The sequence below is a fragment of the Pseudorca crassidens genome, chromosome 5 (assembly GCF_039906515.1).
Source record: "Pseudorca crassidens isolate mPseCra1 chromosome 5, mPseCra1.hap1, whole genome shotgun sequence".
Lineage (NCBI taxonomy): Eukaryota > Metazoa > Chordata > Mammalia > Artiodactyla > Delphinidae > Pseudorca > Pseudorca crassidens.
Window position 1 is genome coordinate 101,734,220 of NC_090300.1, and position 27,467 is coordinate 101,761,686.

A 27,467-nucleotide genomic window follows, 5' to 3' on the forward strand; every position below is an offset into this window, starting at 1 on the left:
CTTTATACCAAAGGACTCTTAAAAAGATCTAAGAGAAATCCCCTTCCCCTAGTCTAGCTCTCCCCCGGTTCCGTCATAATAACTCACTGGGCAGGGCAGGGAGGTTTTCCTGTAACTGGAGTTCTGTGATCCATGGCGGTCCCGGAGTCCTCTCTCATCCTCCTCTATCCAGCTGTGACCCCAGAAGCTGCTCATCCATTTGGCAAAAGACACATCATCATCGTCATCATCTTTGTGCTCCATGTAAAGGTGATTCAAAATATCGAAGGCCTGTTCCTAAATCTGGCAGAGAGAAATATTACCCAACAGGGCTGACTTGATGAAACCCAGGATCTCCCTCAAAAGACAAAACGAAACTGATGTTTTCAAATGGTCTCTGATAATGGAATCCTTAAAGGAGAAAGATTTACTAAACAACCACTTCACCATCAGGCAGCCTCTGGTAATGTCTATTTATAAATTGTGCAGCCCACATTCCCCTCCCCTCTCCCTGTCTTCTTAAATTGAGATGCTTTTTAATCCTTCCATTGCTGGGGCTTGTGCCTCGCAGCCTAAGGGTGGGAAGCACAGTCCACTGCCTGGTTTTCCCTGTGTTTTGTTGCTGATGGCATGTGATGGCATCTCCAGCTGTTAATGGTGTTGGAGCATGACCTTCATAATATGCCTGTCACCTCCAGGCCAGCTCTGAAATGGGGCCACTTACAAGGGACAGACTCAGCCTGCAAGATAGCCAGCTATGGTGTGTCATATCTAGAGCCAGATATTCTCCTAATGAATAAATTCGATATTGATATAAAATCTAGCTCCTGGGACAAAAGAAACAGGAGGAATTTTTTGGGGGGTTGATATATTATTTTTATATGTACAAAGGTAAATAATGTACATGTACAATGTACAAATCTTAAGTGTACAGTTTGATGAACTTTTACATACATATACCCTTCTAATGACCACAACTATGCAGGTAAAGACATAGACTCTTTCCAGTACCCCAGCAGTCTCCTTCTTTCCCCCTTCCAACCTAACCTCCCTCCAAAAGGCTAAGACTTCTGACCTCTGTCACTGTAGATTAATTTTGCCCGTTTTTGAACTTTCTTTCAATGGAATTATATAGTATGTATTATTTTGTGTCACTTAACATTATGTTAGTGAGATTTATCCATGCTTTTATAGTAACAGTAGTTCATGCTGTATAGTATTGCATAGTATGATTATCCAACCTTTAAAAATTCACTCTAATATTGATGGTCATTTCGGGCTATCACTTGGGTTGTTTACAGTTGGGACTATTATAAATAAAGCTTCTATGAGCATTAGAGTCCCTGTCTTTTAGTGTGTTTTTTTTCCCAAGGTAAGGAGAATATTACATTTATTGATCCCCTTACTTTGCACCAGATATGGAGTCAAGTATTTTACGTATGCTATTTTCATTATTAACAAGCCTGTGTCTGGGATATTTTCGTCATATTTTATTGATGAGGAACTTGAGATTCAAATAGATCATCATTTCCGCAAGGTAAAATTACTACTAAGCTTCACAGCCACATTTGAGCAAGGAGTATAACAAAGTCCGGGTTCTCTCCACCATTCTGCCAGTATTCCAAGAAACTTTTGATAAATCTCGCTTTTTTTTTTTGAATGCTTCTAACAAAATGAATTTTATTTATCTTCCATGAAACAATTCAGATATAAACGGCGAGTCCTCAAAAACATCCAGGACGCAGACTCCTTATATCTTTTCATTTGGCATCCCCTGCAGTGTTGACTGGCTAGATGGTCAAAACTGAGTCACCAGCAACTTAGCGTTCCAACCAGCAAGAATGGGGAAAGATAGAAAGTAGAGGGCAAGCAACTTCCTTTCAAAGGAGCAACACTCCGTTTTGCTCACATCAATTTTGCTCACATTCTACTGGCAAAAAAATCATTCACACAGCTGCAACCGGTTATAAAGAAGCTAGAAAATGTAGTGTTTACCTGGAAAGCTATGTACCTCACTGCAATTCAGAGATTCTCTTACTAAAAGGAAAAAGAGAATGGATAAAGGGGACAATTACAGCCTCTGCCAGAGGCAGTGTATCCTGAAGTGTGTTAAGGAAACACTAGTTCCATGAATTGTCCAAAAAACAAGTTCTTTATAGCTGTACTTATCAGAGCCTTTAATGCACTAATGGTTAAACTCTATGAGAGAGGAATAGCTCTGCTACATTACCTAGATTTATTTGACCATGGGATCCATTTTTCAAAGGTCAACTCTTAGAGCTAATATGTGGTGGAATACATTTTGGGAAACACTACTCTGGAATACTACTCTTTCTATTTTTTTAATAGATATTTACTGGATTATAATTGCTTCACAGTACAATTAGTTTCTGTTGTACAACAAAGTGAATCAGCCATATGCATACATATATCCCTGCATCCCCTCCCTCTTGAGCCTCCTTCCCACCCTCCCTAACCCACCCCTCTAGGTGGTCACAAAGCACCGAGCTGACCTCCCTGTGCTATGCTGCTGCTTCCCATTAGCTAACTATTTTAAATTTGGTAGTATATATATGTCGATGCTACTCTCACTTTGCCCCAGCTTCCCCCTGACCACCGTGTCAAGTCCACTCTCTAAGCCTGTGTCTTTATTCCTGCCCTGCAATTAGGTTCATCAGTACCTTTTTTTTTTTTTTTTTTTAGATTCCATATATATGTGTTAGCATACGGTATTTGTTTTTCTCTTTCTGACTTACTTCACTCTGAATGATAGACTCCAGTTCCATCCACCTCACTACAGATAACTCAATTTTGTTTCTTTTTATGGCTGAGTACTTGCCATTGTATATATGTGCCACATCTTCTTTATCCATTCATCTGTCGATGGACATTTAGGTTGGTTCCATGTCCTGGCTATTGTAAATAGTACTGCAATGAACATTGTAGTGAATGTCTCTTTTTGAATTATGGTTTTCTCTCAGGGTATATGCCAAGTAGTGGGATTGCTGGGTCATATGGTAGTTCTATTTTTAGTCTTTTAAGAAACCTCCATACTGTTCTCCATAGTGGCTGTATCAATTTACATTCCCACCAAAAGCACAGGAGTGTTCCCTTTTCACCATACCCTTTCCAGCATTTATTGTTTCTAGATTTTTTGATAATGGCCATTCTGACCAGTGCGAGGTGATACCTCATTATAGTTTTGATTTGCGTTTCTCTAATAATTAGTGATGTTGAGCATCTTTTCATGTGCCTCTTGGCCATCTGTATGTCTTCTTGGTGAAACGTCTATTTAGGTCTTCCACCCATTTTTTATTTTAATTGCTTGTTTTTTTGATATTGAGCTCCATTAGCTGTTTGTATATTTTGGAGATTAATCCTTTGTCCATTGTTTCATTTGCAAATATTTTCTCCCATTCTGAGGGTTGTCTTTTTGTCTTGTTTATGGTTTCCTTTTCTGTGCAAAAGCTTTTAAGTTTAATTGGGTCCCATTTATTTATTTTTGTTTTTATTTCCATTACTCTAGAAGGTGGGTCAAAAAAGATCTTGCTGTGGTTTATGTCAAAAAGTGTTTTTCCTATGCTTTCCTCTAAGAGTTTTATAGTGTCTGGTCTTATACTTAGGTCTTTAATCCATTTGGAGTTTATTTTTGTGTATGGTGTTAGGTAGTGTTCTAATTTCATTCTTTTACATGTAGCTGTCCAGTTAAATCTTGCATTTTTAAATAGAGGCATTCTTGGACATTTTCCATATAAAAATTCTTCCTTGAGCTGTAAAAATTGGCTTAACTGTAACCAATGTACCTAGAGCACTATTGTACAACTTAGAATAGTAACTTAGTGTTACTAAGGGAAAGTAACCAAAGCACAAAATGGCTTGCAACATTTTTATTTCTTGCTTTAAATAACATGGTGCATGCTTGTTACTTTGTAATATTTTTATTAAAGAATGGAAGAAGCCTGACTTCTCAATGACCCAGATGAGAAAAGAAAATACATAATTCTATGTCATCACTGTTGGTTGTCTCTGTTATTAAAGAAAGAAATCAAATAATTTTTCTTGGGGAAACAGGACCAGGTCTGTCCACAAAAGTTGACTATGGATGGACCTATTCTTTTCTATTCCTCCTAAGACAGAAGTGTGTTTTCTGAAGTGTGTTTCTGAAACAAAAATAAATCTGTGGGCAGGGGATGGAGAAACCAGAGCGGATAATATCTAATTATTACTTCAAAGTATTTCAGGGAAAAGGAAATAGGACTTTATCTTAAAACCTCTTTGAGTAATATCAGTTTCTTGGACTTCTGTGCCCTCCCCTTAATGCCTTATACACAGAAACAATTTAGGGGGCTTCCCAGATGGCGCAGTGGTTGAGAGTCCGCCTGCCGATGCAGGGGACACGGATTCGTGCTCCGGTCCGGGAAGATCCCACATGCCGTGGAGCGGCTGGGCCCGTGAGCCATGGCCGCTGAGCCTGCGCGTCCGGAGCCTGTGCTCCACAACGGGAGAGGTCACAACAGTGAGAGGCCTGTGTACCGCAAAAAAAAAAAAAAAAAAAAAAAAACAAGAAACAATTTAGATATTGGAAAATGTGCAGGAAAAGAAGGTGTATATATATATATATATATGGAGAATTTATTATGAGGAATTGGCTCATACAGTTATGGAGACTGGGAAGCCCCACCGTCTGCCATCTGCTAGCTGGAGACCCAAGAATGCCAGTGGCGTAATTCAGTCTGAGTCCTAAGGCCTCCAGGGAAAGCAGTGATGTATTGATAAGTCCCAGTCCAAGAGCAGGAAAAGATGAGATGAGATCGCCCAGCTCAAGCAGTAAGGCAAGAAAAAAGGGTGAATTTCTCCTTCTTTTGCCTTCTGTTCTATTCCAGCCCTCAACTGATTGTATCATGCCCACCCACATTGGCCTATTTACTTTATTGAGCCCACCAATTCAAATGTTAATCTTATCTAGATACATCCTCACAGATACACCCAGAAATAATGTTTAATCTGGGCACCGCATAGCTAGTCAAATTGACATTTAAACTAACCACACAGGCACTAATCCCATTCCTGATAGCTCCAGCCTCATGACCTATATACCTTCCAAAGGTCCCATCTCCAAATACCACCACATTGGGGATTAGGCTTTAACATATGAACTTTGAAGGCCCACAGATATTCAGTTCACAGTAGGGTACCTACATGACCAGTACCCAGAAAAACCCTGAGCACTAAGTCTTTAATGAACATGTAGAAAACATTTCACACGTGTTGCCACAACTCATTGCTGGTGGAATTAAGCACATCCTATGAGATTTACCTGGAAAAAGGAATTTTGGAAATTTATTCCTGGTATCCTTCAGACTTCACCCAATATGCCTTTCCCTTTTTGATTTTGCTTTGTATCCTTTGTTTCCTGTGTAATAAACCTTATCCACAAATACAACTATATGATGAGTCCTGTGGATTCTTTTAACAAATCTCCAAACTGGGGGTGGCAGTTGGTATCAGAAATGGGATTCACTAAAACAAGCCCAACTCACTGAAATATGGCTAAAGCAGTATTTAGAAAAAGGATGAAGGGGACATAATGATAAACTTTCAATGCCAAGTGGCTACCTAGTCATCTGTGATATGAAACGGCAGCAGAGATGACGTTTGCTATGAAAGGTAGAGATTACCTATGAAATTTTAAAATGATACATCCAACTCCAGAAGGATTGGCTCATTGAGTGTGCTGGCTGCTTTTGGCAACGGTGGCTGAAGTGAGGAGATTAAAAATTGCAATTGCAGCCTGGATGATGCCTTAGGGTTTTGTTCTCTCCTCCAGGTGGGAGGGGAAAAGACTGTCAGTGCCAAGACAAACTTTAGATAAATCAGAAATAAAGGAGAAGGGGAAAACAACATTTTATCCACTGGTACAGCAGCCCCTTGCGTTCCAGCTGGGATCTCTAAGCAGCTGTAATGTCAATTCTGAAAGCATTGAGTTTACTGCTAGGGGATTGTGTAAACTTGCAATGAAAAACAGAGAGAGAGAAAGAGAGAGAGACTTTCAGAAAAATGGTTTTTTATTTTGTGGCTATTGCTTCTGGATGTATGATAAAAATAAATGTAAAATACTATATGCTTGTAATTTCATACATGTTAGAGGGATTATCGCAGTCAGGGAAAGCTGCCCAATAAACGGTGTTAGTAGAACATAAATTCCTTGCTTTTTGCTGGAATGGGTTAAAATGTAAACTCTTTTGCTGGATGGGTTAAAATTTAAACTCTTTGGGTATCGAAATCTCACAACTGATTATTTTTGCTAAGATTTTTGCCTGTTGGAGTCTATGGGAAAAGGTAGACAACATAAAAGGAGAGAAAATCTCCACAAGAAAATCAACTTTTGCATTTTAAAAGGCAAGTTTTAGTTTGCTAATAAGTTCTTATAAAATCAGATGTCTACTAGAGTTTGTCATACAGAGTGAAGTAAGTCAGAAAGAGAAAAACAAATACCGTATGCTAACTCACATATATGGAATCTAAAAAAACGGTACTGATGAACCTAGTGGCAGGGCAGGAATAAAGATGCAGATGTAGAGAATGGACTTGAGGACACAGTGGGGGAAGGGTAAGCTGGGACGAAGTGAGAGAGTAGCACTGACATACGTACACTACCAAATGCAAAATAGATAGCTAGTGGGATGCAGCTGCATAGCACAGGGAGATCAGCTCCGTGCTTTGTGACCACCTAGAGGGGTGGGATAGGGAGGGTGGGAGGGAGGCTCAAGAGGGAGGGCATGGGGATATATGTATACATATAGCTGATTCACTTCGTTGTACAGCAGAAACTAACACAACAATGTAAAGCAATCATACTCCAATAAAGATATTTTTTAAAAAGCAGATGTCTAACCCTTAGAGGCTGATGATTTTCCAGCCTAATGTGCATATTTTTGAATGGGTCAATTTGGACTTTAAGTCTGACAAGATAAAAGGGGCTTAGAAGGACTTGAAACCTCACTGTCTGGCCCAGTAGTCTCTTGGCTTTGCCGCTGCTAAAGAAGAAAAGTCCTTTTTGGAATCCTGAATTCAGAAATCCTATTTGCCTGGACCTATCAGTAGAATCAAACCTCATAATGATTGTGCTGGTCCATAAGGATTGTGATGGACCTCTAAAAGCAGACATAGGCTCAATGAACAGAACTCAGACTCTGGGACTATTGCAGATTTAAGACCCTCCCCCCTTATGGGGCCATAAACTATAAAAACATTATGGATGCTGACTGGACCACACAGGTATCTTGCAGATGCCCATGGGAAAGTGCTTGTTCTCTGACGGGACCATATGAAACCAAGCTTCTAGTGGCTCGATCTGTATAATGCAGGAACTAATTGCATCTGAGATGATTAATCACAAGAAACCTAACTTGTGATTCCTGTCGAAAGCTCCAAGTTGGGAGAGAGCACATTACGGGGAGGGGACCTCTGCACCCACTCCTAACAGATAGGGTTCTTATCCCCTTCCCAGGCATGTCTCACTGCTGTTGACTTGTGTTTGGATTTTAAGATTATTTGAAATTTACAATGGACTGATGACCTGATTCTACTTCACTCACGTTTCTTCTTAGTTAGGAATTTTGATTATTAAACATAGCTGTCCCCAGACAGAGATTGGTCTTTTCTGGGCTATTTACTGAATAAATGATCAGGATGACAGGCGTCAGAGTTATGTAAACACATTATGAAAATTCTTGAAAATTCAGGATTTTGTCCTACCAGTTCCTGAACATGATGTGTCTTTCTGGCTAAGTTTATTAAAATTGTTTTTCTATGTAAATTTTTCTATTCCTCTGTTTGGATTTGTTAAATTAATACTTATTAAGTGGAGTGCAGGGTATCAGATGGTGAGTTGCAGTTCAACAGTAGATCACAAGAGGAATTAAAATAGAGAAGTTTATTACTCACAGGTCCTGGAGGAAGTACCTGGCATGCTTTGAGGGACCACATGGGGAGGTCAAGGCAGAGTGCAGACAGAGAGAAGCAGGACCTGGGGAACATGTTTTTATTAGAGTCTATGGGTAGAGTGCTTTGTGGTTCCCGGGCTAAGGCCTGATTTGGTCAATTCAAACCAAAAGAGCAGGGTTCTGATAAATCCCACAAAGGTCTTATTGGTCTTATCTAAGGAGCATATAGGGGAAGGCACTGGGAAGCAGGGGAGATTGTTGATCACAAGGGCTGTTGGGGAGGTCATATCAGGAACTTACATTTCCTTGTGACTCTGTGAGCTGCCATCTGGGGCATGGGTTTGCCTGAGGGGACTAGTGTCAGTTTAAGGTCACTGCTGGCTGCTTGGCCAAACAAAATAGATGCTGAGGCAGCAACAGCATGGAGTAGCTTAGCTAAATTCTCAACACTCTCTTTATACCAAACACTTCCTGCTGAAAGGTCTAGATGAGAATAAAAAATGATTGGGGAAAAAATGTAAAGTTAAGATTACTGTATGAGACACACTGATTTTGTAATAACACAGAAAAAACAAAAAGCCAGCACCTGGGAGATGCAGGGAAAGGTGGACATTAATGATTTCTGTTTTTTATAACTGCTGTTTTTCAGAACTGCTCCTGGGGGAATTCCCTGGCAGTCCAGTGGTTAGGACTCGGCGCTTTCACTTCCAGGGTCCCAGTTTCAATCCCTGGTCTGGAAGCTAAGATCCCGCAAGTTGCACAGTACGGCCAAAAAAAAAAAAGAACCACTCCTGAATGCCAATGCTGCCTTCCCAAGATGCTGTAAGGTCTTGAATTCAAACTGACTGCTGAGCCTATGAGCACACCTAACAACACTGACTGTGACACAACAGGGAATGTCCCCAGCTCCTAAATTTCCACGAAGAACACCTGTAGATGTTGTCCCCACTCATGAGGCAAATGAACTGATGTCAAAGACAAGCAAAACTGATTGAAACTGACTGCCTTCTGGAAATCCTTCTAAAACTAGGTACTCAACTGAATTATTTGGACTGGACAGAGAGCCCTAAGGCAGAAGGATCCACAGTGGGAAGCCACACTGGAAGCCTCGTTAACCTGTATTGCCTGACTAATGTGTGTCCTTGTTGGGGTGACTTAACAGTTGCACACTTTTTGTTTCCAAGGGTACTCTCTGTGTGTACCTTGACTATCATGGACCATCTCAGTCCTGGAAGGCACGCAGGTCAGCTTCAACTTACCAGTCAGGATTGTGCTGTGCTTGAATCGATGGCTCAGGCCAGGTTAAAAAAGGTTAATACAAAAACTTAAGGAGAAAGCCACCTAGCTTTCTAAGAATCACCTTTATTTTTAATGGGATTTGTTTAAATTGGCTAAATCCAGGATCCCTAGAGGGCATAACAAAAGTCAATATTACAGGATACTTTCACCCTGCTGCATGGGGTCCTACTGAAAATAATTTTGCTCTAAAAATGCCTTGGCCAAGAAGGTGGACTCGGCAGAAAAGAGGTAACACAGAAGGCTGAGACTGCCTATCCTTAGAAAGGCCTCCTTGCAAGGTTGGCCCTTAACTGGTATCTGGGAACTTGGCTGGTAACCAGTCCCCTGTAGTGATATAAAACTTTCCCTAACTGGAACCCTCCTACACTGTTGGTGGGAATGTTAATTGGCGCAGCCACTATGCAAAACAGTATGGAAGTTCCTCAAAAAACTAAAAATAGAGTTGCCATATGATCCAGCAATCCCACTCCTGGGCATATATCCAGACAAAACTATAATTTAAAAAGATACATGCGCCCCTATGTTCACAGCAGCACTATTTACAATAGCCAAGACACGGAAATGGCCTAAATGTCCATCGACAGTTGAATGGTTAAAGAAGATGTGGTTTATATATACAATGGAATATTACTCAGCCATAAAAAAGAACAAAATTATGCCATTTGCAGCTACACAGATAGACATAGAGATTATCATACTAAGTGAAGTAAGTCAGAAAGAGAAAGACAAATACCATATGATATCACTTACACGTGGAATCTAAAATATGACACAAATGAACTTATCTACAAAACAGAAACAGACTCACAGATATAGAGATCAGACTTGTGGTTGCCAAGGGGGAGAGAGGGCAGGGGACAGTTGGACTGGGAGTTTGGGAGTAGCAGATGCAAACTATTACATATATATAGAATGGATAAACAACAAGGTCCTATTGTAAGCACAGGAAAATATAATCAGTATCCTGTAATAAACCATAATGGAAAGAATATATATATATATACACATATATATATAACTGAGTCACTTTGCTGTATGTACAGCAGTAAATAACCCAACATTGTAATTCAACCATACCTCAATAAATATATATATATATCTATAACTGAATCACTTTGCTGTACACCAGAAACTAACACAACATTGAATATTAACTGTACTTCAATAAAAAAGAAAGATTAAAAAACTCCCTAACTGATGAGAGTGGCCTATACTGCTTGTACAACCAAGGTGATTTATGCTGAACAACTGCTTTCCTTCTGAAAGTCCGGAGTTTTGGTACCTGCCAGGCAGAGCATGCCTACATGACCAGCATCAAATAAAAGCTTAGGGTTCTGAGGCTCCCTGGTAAACACTTGGCACGTGTTGTCACAAAACATTGCTGGAGGAATTAAGCACATCATGTGTGACTCCACTAGGAAAGGACTCTTGGAAGCTTGAGGCAGGTTTCCTCTGGACTTCACCTAAGGGCTTTTTCTGTTTGCTGATTTTGCTTTGTGTCTTTTCACTGTTATAAATCTTAGCTATGAGTACATGTTGAGCCCTGTGAGTTCTTTTAGTGAGCCACCAAGCCTGGGGGTGGTCTCTGGGACCCCAATGCAGGAAGGAAAGGGAACTCTTCAAACCTTGGGCCAAAAATTTTCCCAAAGTAACAAGATATAAATTTACCACCAAAAGAAAAAGAATTTGGTCTACATTATATAAAATTAGTCCACCTCCATTTTTTTCCCTAGTTAAGCCCATCTCTTTTAAAGTGTGAGAGAAAGATAGCTCTCCACTTTGCATGTCCTAAAGTTCTTATAACAAATCTAGCACAGCAAAGGAGCAGCAGCAGGTGTCAAGTCTTGGCAGCTGGGGGAGAACTGCTCTTCCATCCTGTCTGGGAAGCCAGGGCGTGATAGGAGGCCATGCCACACCCTGGGAGCCCAGCCGCCAGCTTTCCCTGGCAGGGGCTTGGACACCTGCCTTGAGGAAATGCTGTCAGGAGCATGGGACCAAAGGGAGCTGCCCTTTTGACCCTGCTCTAATGCTCTGCCTTGCCAAGCCACAGTGTTTATGCAAAGTGTCAAGTGGCTGAGATAGCTGCAGTTTTCTAGAGTTTGATTGTCCATTTTCTCATGGTACTTAATATGAAAGGAATTACCTTCTCTTAGAGGGTAGGAAACTAGTGGTGTGTGTTCTCATAAAGTGATCAGACATCAAGGGTGCCCAGGTAATCAGTGACAATGATCCTTGGCCTGTGTAAAAATGAAGTGGCTTTGCAGTGCCCTCTTTCACATCTGCTGCCCCAGAAGACTGCAATAATGCATAGATGATTTTGCCTTTATTTCACTCTCTTTCATTCATTTCCTTTTATTTCATTTCATTCCCTTTATTTCATCCTCCATAGCCCCTATATGTTATAGTAATGTATTTTTTAGTTCATACTTTTTCTTAACAGTTAAAGGGAAGAATTATTCCTCACACTGCTTTCAAGCTTGCCCAAGCCAGTCTCACTCTGGAAAAGAAATGCTATGTACAGAAGAACTACACTGCTACATCTCTTTTTTTTTCCTTTCTTTCTCTTTTTTTTTCCTTTCTTTCTCTTTTTTTTTTTGTAGTCAAAATACATCAGTGGTTTTTAGACAGTTTTCACTTGCCAGAAAGCAGTGCTTGAAACTGTGTGCTATGTTCTATTTAATGTCTTGACTGTCAGAATGTTCTTTTGCAGGCAACATATCCTAATGTAATCATCCATTTCCATGATGGTTGTCCAGTTACATTGTGAAGTTTGCAAGCCTTCTGAGGTGATTATCAAGACACAGATTGCTTGTTGCTTAACCAAGTGTCCTAAAGCGTGTATGTGAAGGTACATAATTATCATTTTTTATTCTAAAAAGCTATGTAGCTTATATTATGAAAACTATTTTAAAAATATACCACTGTTGATGTAAAAAATATGTGAGGGAAATAAGGTATGTTTTTCGAGGTTTGCCTACTAGAATATTTGTTGTATAAATATCCAGTTACTTTGGCATAAGCATCATTGAGTTCTGCAGAATTCTGGCTAATGGTAGGCTTCATCAGAGTCAAAGTTTTTAGATACTGTAATAGGTTTTTATAAAACAATACCTCATCTCTTTCACAAGAGACCTTTAAACACAGCATTGATTCTCATCTGCCAGAAACTGGACCAGAGATGGACCCTGTGCAGCTCTGACTCCAGGAGTGTTATTAATTGTACGACCTCTCAAGGTCTTTTTGATCCCTGAGCACCTATTATTCTATAACAGATTGAACACACTGTTTGTTAAAATTTACCACTATGTAAAAAACTTTATCAGTTCAGCTCATCAGTGTATTATACTTCAGAAAAGTCTTCCTCCCAGTTATTAATTTCACAGCGCAATTTCAGAGTCTAAGGGTAGTGCCTCAGTACTTTTTTTTTATTTGTGAGTTGCAATTTTTTTCCTGTATTCCCCCATTCAATCTGGGCTGCCACAATCAGACACATGGAAAATGTGAGGACACTTTTTTCTTGCATCTGTAGTGGAAACCTTAGCAAACAGGAACTGCTCCAGGCCCGTCAAATAGATGCATCTCAGCACTTTCTTTTAACTTGAGTCCATAAGCCTCCCCATGAGAAGTGCTCCAGAGAAGAACTGGGCTGGGGGAGTTAGACTCTTGTGAGTCTCACTTCTAATAGGGGCAAAATTTTGCGATGTACAATAAAGGAGTGGATCACCAAACATTTAAAGGGAATTGTGACAAAATACTTATGACATTTAGAAAAATAAATTGGAAAAATTAAATTTTGAATCAATAAACAATGGGAAATTTTCAACGTACTAAAAAGAAAAACGTTAATGAAGCATATATATATAAAACAGTGGGAGTTACACAAATGGGTAGCGACTAGATCAAAATGCTATTGAACTACAAGTACTCCGGGAAGATAATAATGAAGATAGCATAGCTTTTCAATCTCTCTGAATCCCCACATAAAAACCAATAGCACAACTGTAAATGAAAATACCCATGGGGCTTCCCTGGTGGCGCAGTGGTTGAGAATCTGCTTGCCAATGCAGGGGACAGGGGTTCAAGCCCTGGTCTGGGAAGATCCCACATGCCGCGGAGCAACTAGGCCCGTGAGCCGCAACTACTGAGCCTGCGCGTCTGGAGCCTGTGCTCCGCAACAAGAGAGGCCGCAACAGTGAGAGGCCCACGCACTGCAATGAAGAGTAGCCCCCGCTCGCTGCCAACTGGAGAAAGCCCTCGCACAGAAACGAAGACCCAACACACCCAAAAATTAATTAATTAATTAATTAATTAATTTAAAAAACACCCATGGACAACTCTGCAACAAATATTGGCAACAAGATGTCCTCCACCCCCAAGTGGAAAGTGTGAGGTCACACAACCAACAGCTAAGACCTGATATAGTTGTCCATGCTGAAGGAAGAATGAAGTAAAAAAAAGGGCATCCATCAGACCTAAGAACAAGAGGATCACAAAATAGCCAATAGTTTAGAAAGCACAAGGGACCAATTTGAGATTCGTGTTATCCTTCTATCCACAATGTTGCTGAACTATTTTTTTAGAACTAGATTATAGATCTTCTTGGATTTTCTATGGAGTCATATTGTCTATAAATAATAAAAAGTTACTTCTTTGTTTCCACTGCCCTTTTATTTCCCTTTTTGTCTTATTAACACTTCAGTAACATGTAATAAACCTGAAAAGCTTGACTGGTTCTTGACTTCAAAAAGAAAACTACTAATATTTCACTTTTAGATATGATGTTTATTTTATCAAGGTTCTATAATGAAAATGTTTTTCTAATTGCATCACAAGTAAATATGGCAAAATACAACTTTGGTTACATCTTGGTAGAAGATCATGGTAGATTAAAACTAATTGCAACTCTTTGCTACTTCTTCCATTGAGAGTTGGAGTCTAATTCACTCCCCCATGAATCCGTCCTGTTCTTACTAACATGTTTGACCCACAGAACATGGTAGAAGTGAAATTTTGGAAAGCTTTGCAGCTTCTGCCTGGGACTCCTAGGACACACTAGCAGGGAACCCTGAGCTGTCACGTAAGTCTGACTACCCTGACTGCTATGCTGGAAAGGCCACAAGAAGGTGCTCCACTTGATAGTCTCAAATGATTCCAGTCTCCAAGCTATCTTCACCAAGGTGTAAGACACTGAGTGAAGCCTGAACCCACCAGACCAGCCATCCACCAGGAGAGTAAACTCTGCTGACACCAGCAGAAGAAAAGAGTCAATCAAGCCTTGCCCAAATTCCTCAGCAACAAAATTGTGAGATGTAATAAAATAGTTGTTTTAATCCACTATCATTTGGGACAGTTTGCCAAGCAGCAATAGATAACTGGAAGATAGGTATAGAAACTATTTTTTATGGTTTTATATTTTTTCAAAATTTAACAAAATTGAGTCTCCTCCTCATTATTGGAGTTGAGGCTATTTTCCACTGGTTAGGAAAAACAACAAAAGGTAAAGATAGGCAAGCATAGCATAGAGGATCTCAGGTTCAGTGCTAGACCAGTGCAAAGATCAGGTCTGCATGACCAGGGTCACTTAGTGATGGGCCAGCATCTTCATGCAAATCAGAAAATGGAATACCTTTCTCCTGGCAGGCACAGCCTAACACTAGACTGTGATGAACAAAGTGCAGGCTGAATCTCAGTCCCCACTTCTCCCAGCATCCTTGTGCAGGGCACAATTAGTATAACCTATATGCAATATCTTTATAAATTAAAGCTCAAAGCAATGTTTCTACATTTGCAAATGACATAGATTCTTGTGGGTGGCAATGAACTAAGTTGATGAGGATGGAAAGATCTTATGACTCTGTGTGAGTGGGCAGAAAGGTGGCAAATGAGTGCATAAAGTATACATATGAGCTAACAGTCACAGCTAAGGAGAGGGATCTAGGGTTATTGTAGATTGTTCCCTGAAGATAATACAGAGGCTTCTTCTGACAGCAAAAAGAGCAACTACTTGATTGAATCATTAAAGTGCCATTCCCCCTGAGAAGCAAAGTAGTACCACCCACTCAACTGATGCTCTGATGGAAGCTGAATAAGGCAGAAACCATTATGAGAAAGACTGGAGAAAAATTAACAGCATGAGGGCTCAGAAGAAACAAATACTTGTATATATGAGTGGAATACGAAGGACAAACCAAGCAGGTCCTGGTGAAAGCAGCTGCAGTGGTGGAGATGGTAGCAGTGATTACAGCATGCTTAGTACTGGGAACAAGTAGCTGTGATGATGGTGGTGATGCAAGCAGACTATTTCTGGTGATGGCAGCAGTAGCAGCAACTGAGTTGATTTCCCAGCTGATACCAGTGATATTGGACGGCAGTGGTGGCACCAGACCATTAATGCTGGCAACAGGAATGGAGATAAAGCAGTAGTAAGGAAACTGTCAAATAATTCATCAACTCTTTATTCAGCATTGACCACATTTCGGGTATCATGTTGGGTAGATAAATAAATGTTAACAAATACCCATTATATGCCCAGCCCTGTAATAGATGTGGGAGTACAAAGATGACTAGAACATGGTCCCTACCCTTCAGACGCTCAAAATTGAGTATGGGGAGCACACATGAGAACAAATAATCATGGCAATGTGGTAACTGTGAAAAAGAAATATAAACTTCTGTATAGTCCAATACAAAAAGAGAAAACATATTCCCTTGTTTTGACATACAGCATTAGAACAGGCACTGTAGAAGACACAAGATAAATCAGACATAGATCCTGACCTGGGATGCTTATAGTCCAGTCGATGAGGTAGGACAAATGTAATTCTATAAAACAAGTAGAAAAGTGATATGCTTTAGAAAGTTCCAGAAAAAGTATTTTAGGTTTTTAAAGGAAAGCCTGCATATAGCAGACACTCAATATTGTTTTAAGGTGCAATCTACCTATTCAATCTTGAATGCCACTTTTTCCTTCTTTGATACCCTTTAATATAGTTTACTTTAAAAAATCTTTATTGAGTGCCTACTATATTGTGTGCCTGCTATACACTGAATATTTTTGATGAGGTCATGAGGGTAGGACCCTGGTCCACTGGGATTAGTGCCCTTATAAGAGGAGACCCTAAAGAGCTTGCAGCTCTCTCTCCCCTCTGGTGAGGAAAAAAAAAAAAGAAAATCACCTGAGGACACAGTGAGAAGGCAGCCGTCTGCAAGCCAGGAATAGAGCCCTCACCAGAAAGCTAACTGTCCAGAACCTTGATCTTGGACTTCCCACCTTACAGAACTGTAAGAAATAAATTTCTGTTAGTTAAGCCAACCAGTCTATGGTGTTTGATTATAGTAGTCCTAGTAGACTAACACAAGTTTTGGTACAGGGAATGAGGCCCCCAGCCCCCACAAATTGATGTCCTTCTCACCCCAAATTCATGTACAACACAATTCAGTCAAGTTTTTTGACACTTTATTACGAGGATTTCTTTCCTCCAATTTCCAATAACCTTTCCCTCATTTCCATCTGAGTTGTCACTGGAATGGCCTTTATCATCCATATTTCTACCAACATTCTGTTCATGACTATTCATGTATTTCTGTAAGGTGGAAGCTTTCTCTCCTGCTTGCCTCTTTTCTTTCTGAGCCCTCACCAGAATCATCTTTAATGTCCTTATACCTATCAACAGTTTCTTCACAGCAATCTCGGCTTTTTCTAGCATGGGCTTCAAAATTCTTCCAGCCTCTACCCATCACACAATTCCAAAGCCACATTCACATTTTTTGGTATTTGTTACAGCAGTACTCTATTCCTAGTACCAAAATGTATTGGTATTACTTAGGGTTCTCCAGAAAAACAGAACCAGAAATTTATATAGAAATTTATAAAAGGAACAGACTCATGCAATTATAGAGGCTGAGAAGTCCCACGATCTGCAGTCTACAACCAGAGACCCAAGAGACCTGATGGTGTAAATACCAGTGTGAAAGCTGGCAAGCTCAAGACCCGAAAAGAGCCAATGCTTCCGTTCAAGTCCAAAGGCAGGGAAAGATCAATGTCCCAGCTCAAAGTAGTCAGACAGTTGAAGTTCCCTCTTACACAAGGAAGGGTCAATCTTTTTGTTCTATTCAGGCCTTCAACTGATTATGGCCACTCACTTTAGGGAAGGCAATCTGCTTCACTCAGTAGGATTGATTCGAATGTTAATCTCATCAGAAAAACATACAAACAAAAAAACAAAACAAAAACAACAACCAACCCTCACAGACACACCCAGAATAATGTTTGACCAAATACCTGGGTTCCTCGTGGCCAAGTTGACACATAAAATCAACCATTACACTGAATACCTTCTAGGCTCTGGGAGTACAAAGTGAACAAAGTTTCTATCCTCATGGAGCTTATGTCCTATTGTGGGGTCACATAAATAAATAATTTCAAACACTGATAACTGCTAAGAATGTGGACCAAGGAAAAAGACAAAGTGTAAGAAAGGATGTGGGGGTAGGCAGAGACATTTATAGGAAGTAGAGTGAGTCTAAAAGTCTTTGAGCTCAAAAATGAAATTGGAGGGACTCTGGTGGCACAGTGGATAAGACTCTGCATTCCCAATGAAAGGCCTGGGTTTGATCCCTGGTCCGCAAACTAGATCCCACATGCATGCCTCAACTAAGAGTTCGCATGCCACAACTAAGGAGCCCGCCTGCCGCAACTAAGACCTGGCGTAACCAAATAAAGAAAGAAAGAAAAAAAGAATGAAATTGGAGTTATGCTTTGGGAAGAATAATCTAGTATCAAGGTGCAAAGTGACACATAGAAGAGAGGCACTACAGGTGGGGAAGCTAATACAGTATTCAGGAAAGATGAATGAAATGGAAAAAAGAGAGAAAAGAAGGGAAGAAACTATTTATTGAGCACCTACTATGTGTCAGACATGCTTTTAAGTGTTTTCACATATTTGAACTGGGACGTGGCAGGGGGCATGAAAAGGAAGAAAAATATTAAAAAGATATTACAAAGAATCATCAAGACTTCATAGCTGATTTTGTGTTTATGTATGTGTATATTGGTACATTTACTTGTACTTGGGTAGATAGAGTTGGAAAAAAGAAAGGTTCAAAAAGGTCTAAGGTTTCAAGTATGGGTAACCAGCAAGGTAATAGTGGTATTATGAGAAGAAAGGATTATACAAAGGAAGAGAATGAGGAGGGAGGACAATGTGTTATATATTTTTTAAATGAGGCATCCAGGCAAAGCTGCTCAATAAACAGTAGGAAATTACAGGGCTACAGGTGAAAAGATAAGTCATACCAGGAGATGTGAAGATAGAGATTATCTGCAGAGATATGGTACCTGAAACAATGAGATGTACTTTGGTTACAAATGAAGAGAATGAAGAGAAAGAAGAGGATATATTTTTATGGATTCTCCTACTTGAGGAAGATCTAGAGGTGCACTGTCCAATACGGTAGCCATTAGCCACATGAAGGGACTTAAATCAATTTAAATTAAAATGAAAAATTTAATTAGTCGTACTAGCTATATTTCAAGTGTCTACCATATTGAATATCAGAGTTATAAAACATTTCCAACATCACAGAAAGTTCTATTGGACAGTATGTACCTAGAGATTCATCAGAGGAGAAGAAAGGGGAGAATTTAGTCTCCTGAAAGCCAGTCAAGTACAGAATGACCCATGGTATTAAGTGCTCCAATAAAAGCATATGAAAGCTAAAAACAAACAATAATTTGTGACTCTTAAAGCAGTTTCAGACTAGTAAAAAAGTTAGAAACTAGATTATAAGAGATTTTGGATGAAATTGGTGATAAATAGGTAGAGGTAACAAGTATAAACAATTCTTTCAAGTAACTTTTCAGTGAAGAAAAAGAGAAAGAATGTAAACCTAAGGAAGAACTGAAAGAGAATCAAGCTGTGTATGTATGTGCCTAAGATAAGCATGTTTGTGGACTCACTGGAAGGCTTGGCTACCAATCAACCAACCAGCTATCCACTAACTCTACCAATCAAAAAAGGCTTTGATGTAGCGATAACAATTGAGGGGATAGAATCATACAATTTTAAAGCTACGAGAAGCTTTAGGAATCATCTAATCTACTGGTCACATTATATAGAAAGCAGGTGCCCATTCACACCCATAGCTTAGTAGTAATAAAAGCTAGAATAAGAACTCAGGTGTTCTGCATCCTAGGCCATTAGATGTTCAGCCTCATTCAAATGCCTCCTGAGACACAGACCAGAAAAGTGAAGAAAGCTTATTCTATTGACTTCCATTAATCTAGCAAGAAAATATCTATGTTCACATATATAAAACTTCAACTTAAAAAAAAAGAGACAATTTTTTTACTTCTCGCCTTTAAAATTTAGAAAAACAGAACTAAGCCTTGAGTGTCTACTGTTTTGTAACAAACATTACACTAAAAAGACCTTAAATATCATCTAATTAAATCTTTAATATAACCTGTTTTCAGTATTCACAGCTTAGAAATTTATGCATCAGGTCAGTGAGGTCACAGAGGTAGTGACACTTTTACTCAGTTCTATACTATAATCAATTAGAAAATGGTGGAGAAAATGGGAGAAAAAAGATCAATAGACTAGGGAATGGAAATTAGATGTTTAACAAAGTATAAAAGTAACAAGGACAAATTCATATACATGCCAATCTTAAAAATAAAACCAAAGAAAACCAACCCTTTAGATAAATAATTGCTAATTAAACAAAATGTTTCAAGGAACTCTAACATTGCCTTTGGAGGGAACTGGGTGGCTGGGGAACAGGGTTTTAAGGAGACTTTTCACAGTAACTTTTGAATTTTAACAATAACAATCTATTACCTTTTCCAATAAATAAAGTTTCTTTAAAAACTTTATATGTTTCAGTTCCTACCGGTAGTTTGTAATTACTAGCATTCTACAATTCCCTGAGGCTGCAGAAAAATTGAAATTTTTAGAAAGAAAAATCCTAACTCTGTTCTGAAAAGGCAAGGGAAAAATTACATTAAGAACAGCAGATTTGCCTTTGGGGGTTGGGAATCAGGAAGGGAGAGAAGTCATTGCCTGCAACAATCACTATTTGATCAAACCAATTCTATTGCTATTATTTTTAGCTCATCTTTTTAGCCTGTTGCTAAGGAACCCTACAGCCCGAAAGCAATTTACTCATAGGAACCCACATGAAGCAAGAGAAAAGCAATGACGCTGAAGCTTTCTAATTAAGCCATTAAGTCTATTTTAGTGCCGTTTAATAAATTATTTCTTCTCGATTTTTATGCACCGCTATAGTGATGTTGAAAATCCTGTTGTACCCAAAAGCAAAATCATTATTTGTAAATTTTCAATATGAGGGTCTGCAAATCAGTATATCTGAAATGGGGAGCCATAGTTCTGGATTCTGATTTTCTATTAATACTTGTCTTTTAGTCTTGAAAATACTAAACAATTTCTTGTTTAGTATTTTCTACCAAGAATTCTAAGGGCTTCCCTGGTGGCGCAGTGGTTGAGAGTCCGCCTGCCAATGCAGGGGACACGGGTTCGTGCTCCGGTCCGGGAAGATACCACGTGCCGCGGAGCGGCTGGGCCCGTGAGCCATGGCCGCTGAGCCTGCGCATCCGGAGCCTGTGCTCCGCAGCGGGAGAGGCCACAACAGTGAGAGGCCCGCGTACCGCAAAAAAAAAAAAAAAAAAAAGAATTCTAAAGAATTTTTTGCAAGGGAAATTTTTGTATTTTAAGAGGTCTGGTGCAGAACATGAGGAAAGGATTTGACAAAGCTATTAGATACATAAAAGCTATGAATTGACATTTCTACTTGAGATGTGGCAAGAGGGCTGAGACATCTAGTGCAAAACGGCATGACAGTGTGAGGAACAGAGCACTGGCGAGGCCGCGGATGCTCCAGGGAGCGAGGTGTCAAGCGGAATCCGGTATGACACAAATACGTACAAGAAAGGTGGGAACTCTAGGTCTTCACATTTCTACCCACTCAGTTCGAGAACCTCATAACAACACACAGGCGTCATCGCTTTCGTAATTGGCGCAGACGGTGAGTCAAGCCGTTTCAACTGGAGCCAACCTGTATCTGCCCGTTTCCACCGAGTCTGATTTGTGCCACCTTTTGTTGCCCCCAATAACCTCAAATTCGTCCAAACTAAAATCTGGCCATGGTAGAGCTAAGAAGATCGGTGATACAGCGAGCTATCTTCAGCTTTTGGCTCTTTCCTCCCATATTTTTAAAAGTCCTTCCAATCCGTTGGTTTCCGAGGACACGGGTACAGACAACGGAGCTAACACCGCCGGGCTCTAAGTAGCGTCAACGTGGCAGTAACGAGAAAACCAGGGCTCCAAATTCCACCAATAAACGAGGCAGCTCGGCCTACGCCCCGCCCACTACTCCTGCCAGCCAATAATCTTCAGAACTCTTCTGCTACTCCCGCCCATTCTTAGCGCAGTTACAGAGCCTCTTCCTCTGCTCCCCCGAGCACCAAAAACCCGCAGTATGTGCGCCCCTCTTCCGCTTCGCTATAGCAGAGAGCCCTCTGCCCTTCTTTATTGAAGGCGTAGGGTACGGCATCGGCTACCACCCGAGGCCCAAGATCCCAGAAGCTACTCTCACAAACAGCAGCAGAACGAAAGAAAACAAAAAGGGCTGCCTGGGACTTTCACCACACGCCCAGTTTACCTTGACCCGGAAGTGATTCACCACTCCTCCTCCCTTCCCACTCCTCCCTCCCTGGTTGAGAAGGGAAAGACGACGGCCAGGTCTGGCCCGGCATGCCTTGGGCTTCCGGTGACCTCTGGCCTTTTTCTGTCGTCCGCTCTTGCTGCCTAGCGTGCTTGTTCGCTCAGTGCTTTCCGTCCTTCCCTCCCTCCCGTTTTTCTTCGCACGCTGCCTGGTGACTGTGGCGCCCGTGAACAGCAAGGAGGCGGTGGCGGAGGACCCTCGTCATGGCCGCCTCTAAGCCTGTGGAGGCGGCGGTGGTCGCAGCGGCTATTCCCGGCTCCGGGAGTGGGGTGGGCGGCGGCAGTGCGACTGCGGGCCCGGGCACCGGGGGCCTGCCGCGATGGCAGCTGGCGCTGGCGGTCGGGGCGCCCCTGCTGCTGGGCGCGGGTGCCATGTACCTGTGGAGCCGGCAGCGGCGGCGCCGGGAGACCGGGGGCCGAGGCGACGCCAGCGGCCTGAAGCGCAACAGTGAACGGAAGACCCCGGAGGGCAGGGCCAGTCCGGCCCCGGGCAGCGGACACCCCGAGGGCCCCGGTACTCACCTGGAAATGGTGAGAAGCAGCCCCGAGCCCTGGAGGTAGAACCCGGCAGGTGCAGCCTTTCCTTGACGAGTTGTGCTCGTCAGGGGGCTTCCCATCAGACGGAAGCTGCCAACAGGCAGCGCGTGGGTTTAGGGAAACTCAGTTCTGGCTGCCTTTATAGGGAATAGAGTAGCCCGAGGGCACAGGTTAGCAACATTCGTTGAGAGCTTCCTTTTGGTTTCAGAAAAATATTTGCTTTTCTTCTCAGTGACACAGCATTTATCCTTAGCGTTGTGGGTACGGGGACATTTGCAAATGTGATGATTGTATTTAACTAACTAATGAAGGAAGCCAAATTCCCGTAACTATCGGTACGTTGTGATGTGAATTGCCTTGATCATGTCTAAGGCCTAGGACTTAATTAGTAATAATCTTTTAATAACAAGCGAATCCCCTTTTTTGAAGTATTTTAGGGTTGGGGATAGGTAAATACAGTGACTGTTGGTTGACAAGAGTAAAATGGTGTTCAGTGGCATTTATTTCATCTGTGGGCATGAGTTCTTAAACTTTTGGGGTAGAAGCATCTTAAATTCATTTTTAAATTTTACCTGGAAATTTACATGACCAAGCCTGACATACGGTTAAGCCAAGCGTCGGAGTGTCTGGTGAATTAACTGCTTTGTATGGCTTTGTTGAACTATTAAATCCTTCTGGTATCTGACAGCTGTGGGGGGAATTGGCCTGGCTGCATTTAACAATACTGGGGTGAGATGACGTGAGGTGGAGGATTTTATCTGAGTCTGAGATTGTACAATGGCGGTTACGGAGTAAATCAGAGTTCACAGTAACCTTTGGTCAGAAAACTCCCAATTATATACATTTGCAAGTTATTTCCACATTATATTATTCAGACTGAAGACATGTTTTTACTAAGATAGTCAAATTAATTTTAAAGGAAGTTCTGATGTGGAAGCAAACTACCTTAGTTTAGTGCATCCTATATCTCTGGCGTTGTGCTAGGCCCTGAGAGAGCCAAATAGTCTTTCTAATGGGAGAGTAAGATACTGCTTTAAAAAGAAAATGCATGCAGTACAGGTATGCTGGAAGAACCCATGGATTGTGAGAACCAGGAGAAGTGTGCTTTATATTGGGCTCTCCAACATGGTTACCTTGAGAAAGTCATTTTATCTCTTCGATGTTAGTGTCATCCCTGTAGAATAAGAGAATTAAAATATTGGATCTCTTATATTTCTTCCAGCCCTAAAAATTGGTGATTCTGAGTGCTATTAATGAGAGTGGTAATCAAGGTGATTCTTTGAATTAGTCATCATTTGTCTTGTTGTTTTCATATTTATGAAATTCTCTGGTCATTTCCTATTTCATTTGCTTATTTTAGTCACAGAAGAATAGTAGGTGAATGAAAAATACATAAAAGTTCTCTGTTCTATAATAATCACCAAAAATAAAGATAATTTCTATAAAAGAAACAAGGTTTTGATATTTCATTGCAGTTTCAAATACTACCCCACCTCACCTGTTTGGTATTTGATAGAATTCAGCAAACTGTCTTTCAGATTTTAGATTTCCTTAAATCCCATTTTCAGCTTTTCAGCATTGTCTAGGTCAACACTGATAATATTTAAATTTCATGGTGTATTGTAGTTTTATCAGAACATTTTTTTAAATTAACCTGACTGCCACTAAAAATTAGACTTTAACATTGAATTCTTTGTAACTTGAACTGCTTTAAAATGATTCCTTTTGACCCAAAATAAAGCTGAGCAGAACACTTGCATATACTGTTCTTGTGGAATTTGTGGGGTGGTACCTGTAGTCTTGCTTTGGGTTACTAGATGATCCTTTAGTAAAGCAACAGTAAGAATGTCTTTGCCATTTTTTTAATGGAAATTTGTATTTTAGCTGATGGTGACCAATAAATACTGAAAGACTTTTTTGTCTAGTTCTAGTTCTAGTTCTAGTTCTCAGTCTAGTTCTCAGAGTTATTATTAGACTACCTAAATATAACTGACCACAAATTGTAATTTATTATTATCTGTGGTTGGAGAAATTGCTTTATATTTGAATAGCACCTTTAAATTGTCAACCTCCGTGGGTTTTGTAAACAAGAAAGCATTTGTTTGAACTGATGGAAAAACTGGCAGAATCCTAATGCTCTGACTGTTCTTTCTCCACCTGAGCAATAGCTATAATTTTTAAGGCAATGAAGGAATGGACAAATATTGTCAGTTCAGGGTTCAATATCAGTGAATAAAGTGGAAAATCAGTGGTTATTGTCTGTTGGCTTATGTTTGCCTTAATGTAAAAATGAACTTATAAAATAACTGGGCTTCTGTCTGTTGGGTTTGAGATATTCACATGCAAGCAGGCTATATCAAATTATTTTTTTTTCTAGGATAGCATATACTTGTAAAGCAAAACCAAAAATTCATATTTTTGTTTAATTAATGGGGATTTTAGGATTTCACCAGAGAGGCATCTAATCACAGTTGATAGTGTGTGAGATAGAGGTAAAGTATTAAATCATATTCTACTTCGGGCCATTATAAAATCTACCATGATGTGCCATTTTGCTTTAGTAATTTATTTTGAAAACTTGAGAATTACAGATTTTTCAAAGTTGGCAAGGTTCTTTGCCAGTCATCTAATCCACAGGACTTCTCAGTCTTTGGACCAGAGTTATCACAGGGGAGCATCATGCCCACATATACACCAAGCATGGTATCTGGTTGCACAAATGTCTTAGGTATTTCTTTTTTCAAGCAACCTGTGATTTTTTTTATTCTAATACATTTATTTATTTTTGGCTGCATTGGTTCTTAGTTGCTGCGCATGGGCTCTCAGTTGCAGCAAGCGGGGGCCACTCTTCGTTGCGGTGTGCGGGCTTCTCACTGCGGTGGCTTCTCTTGTTGCGGAGCACAGGTTCTAGGCACCTGGGCTTCAGTAGTTGTGGCACACAGGCTCAGTAGCTGTGGCTCATGGGCTCTAGAGTGCAAGCGCAGTAGTTGTGGCACATGGGCTTAATTGCTCCACGACATGTGGGATCTTCCCAGACTAGGGCTCAAACCCATGTCCCCTGAATTGGCAGGCAGATTCTTAACCACTGCACCACCAGGGAAGTCCCTGTGATTTTTTTTCTAATGTGCATGTATTTATTATTGACTTTATAGTAGTGTTTCATCCAATTGTTTTTAATTTGATGATTTTAAAAAGCAGTTATTCTAGTGTTCAAGTTTTTTCAATGTTACACAAGAGTTATCCCAACAGGAAATGTTTAGGAACCACTAAGTCAGTCCTTTAGAATAGGAAGGGAGAGATGTACCTAAACATTTTAATAAAGGGGTCAAAAACTGAGTAACCTGCTGTTATCAGTCATGGTTGAAATGAAATAGTTCTTCCCCCTCAATGATCTGTTTCTAATTTTTTTTTTTTTAAATCAGGGTCACTAGTGACATTCTTATATAATTAAGTCTAGAGAACACCTTTCAGTCTTTATCTTACTTGATGCTTTGCAATATTTCACATTGTCTTCTCTTAATTTCATAATTTTTCCTTTGGCTTCTGAGGCACTATGTTGTCCTGATTTTCTTTGCTTTTTTTAAAACTTCCTGATACCTCTCTTTGCTGATTCCTCTCAGTCTCCTTTCCAGGCTCTTTTCTCTGCCTCTTTTGGTGACCTTCATTGTTCTGTCATAGGCATTCTTATATTCCATACCTTCACTGGATGCTTGCTTGCCCTCCAGAAGCTTCACTTAACACTTATATACTGATGGCCCCCTAATTTCTTGTTTATAGCCCAGACCTCTCAAAAGGCCCAGATTTAAAGGAAATCTTCACCTCATTACCTTACAAGTGTTTCACACCAGACTCCTGTTTCTCCTGAGACTATTCCTTATCATTTAATGTGTGTCATCTAACTAGTTTCCCAAGCCAGAAACTTGGATATCATCCCTAACTTTCTATTCTTTCCATGTTCTCCACATCCAATCTAGAAACATGTCGAGAAAATTCTACTTCTTTTTTTTTTTTTTTTTTGCAGTACGTGGGCCTGTCACTGTTGTGGCCTCTCCTGTTGCGGAGCACGGGCTCCAGACGTGCAGGCTCAGCGGCCATGGCTCACGGGCCCAGCTGCTCCATGGCATGTGGGATCCTCCCGGACCGGGGCATGAACCCGTGTCCCCTGCATCGGCAGGCGGACTCCCAACCACTGCACCACCAGGGAAGCCCAGAAAATTCTACTTCTTAAATATCTGACTACTTCTCCATTCCCACTGCTATTTCTTGAGTGAATAACTGATACTCTCATTAGTGTCTTCCTCCAATCCATTTTGTCAGTGCTAGAGTAAATCCTAACAGTCCCATGCTTAGAACTGTTAAGTGGTCTGTTCACTGCTCACCGAGGTAAAGTTCAAATTCATCATGATTTAAGACCCTCTGTCATCTTGATCCTGCTTACCTCTTGTCTTCATCTCTTGCCACTTGTTTCTTGCCTTTGGATGTTCTGTAACAATGCCCAATACCCCTACCTTCTCATCCTTCAAGTCACAACATGTAGGTAATTTCACCTTTTCTGAAACACTTCTACCTAAGCATACCGTTATGTGATTACATAACACTGAATTTTTCTCTTCCACAGCACTTACCACATGGTACTAGAGTCATTTATTCATGTCTTTCCTACTAAACTCTTGACTCTGTGAAGGCTGGGACTGGCTCTATCTTTCTCACCGTTTTTCAGAAACTGGCACATAGCAGGTGTTGAGTGAATTAACTGATGAAGCTTCATCATTTGACATTTTTAAAAAATTCCCACAAACTGAATACTTTTTCAAAATTTCCAGCTTTTCACTTGTATTCTACCAGTTTATCCTAGAAATTGGTTTAATAGTCGTAAACCTCATTTAGGCATTCTTTTTATAAATCATGTGATTTTTGTATGAACTACAACCATAATCCTTCAGAAGCAGCATTCTTTTTTTTA

General features: G+C 40.4%; 2 protein-coding genes and 1 non-coding gene across 4 annotated transcripts in view; 1 reads left to right on the forward strand and 2 right to left on the reverse strand.

Moving 5' to 3' along the window:
- Window positions 1–21,862, reverse strand: part of LNP1 (leukemia NUP98 fusion partner 1) — a 37,214-nt gene extending 15,352 nt beyond the window's left edge. The window contains exons 1-2 of one of the 2 annotated variants that reach the window (XM_067739112.1): window positions 21,170–21,862; window positions 88–282 (exon numbers count right to left, since the gene is read on the reverse strand). In XM_067739112.1, coding sequence (XP_067595213.1) covers window positions 88–243 — 156 coding nt within the window. In that variant the 5' untranslated portion in view covers window positions 244–282; window positions 21,170–21,862. Of the gene's footprint in view, window positions 1–87; window positions 283–7,926; window positions 7,942–21,169 lie in introns of those variants that run through there. The other variant, XM_067739113.1, reaches the window with a different exon arrangement.
- On the reverse strand, window positions 12,673–12,803 carry LOC137225619 (small nucleolar RNA SNORA31). The gene has a single exon (XR_010943929.1). It is a non-coding gene; the product is annotated as a small nucleolar RNA SNORA31 (small nucleolar RNA).
- A 171-nt stretch (window positions 21,863–22,033) lies between the features above and the next one.
- The window catches only part of TOMM70 (translocase of outer mitochondrial membrane 70), a 44,809-nt gene continuing 39,375 nt past the window's right edge, over window positions 22,034–27,467 (forward strand). The window contains exon 1 of the mRNA XM_067739105.1: window positions 22,034–22,498. Within this exon, the coding sequence (XP_067595206.1) occupies window positions 22,172–22,498 (327 nt within the window). The 5' untranslated portion in view covers window positions 22,034–22,171. The remainder of the gene's footprint in view (window positions 22,499–27,467) is intronic.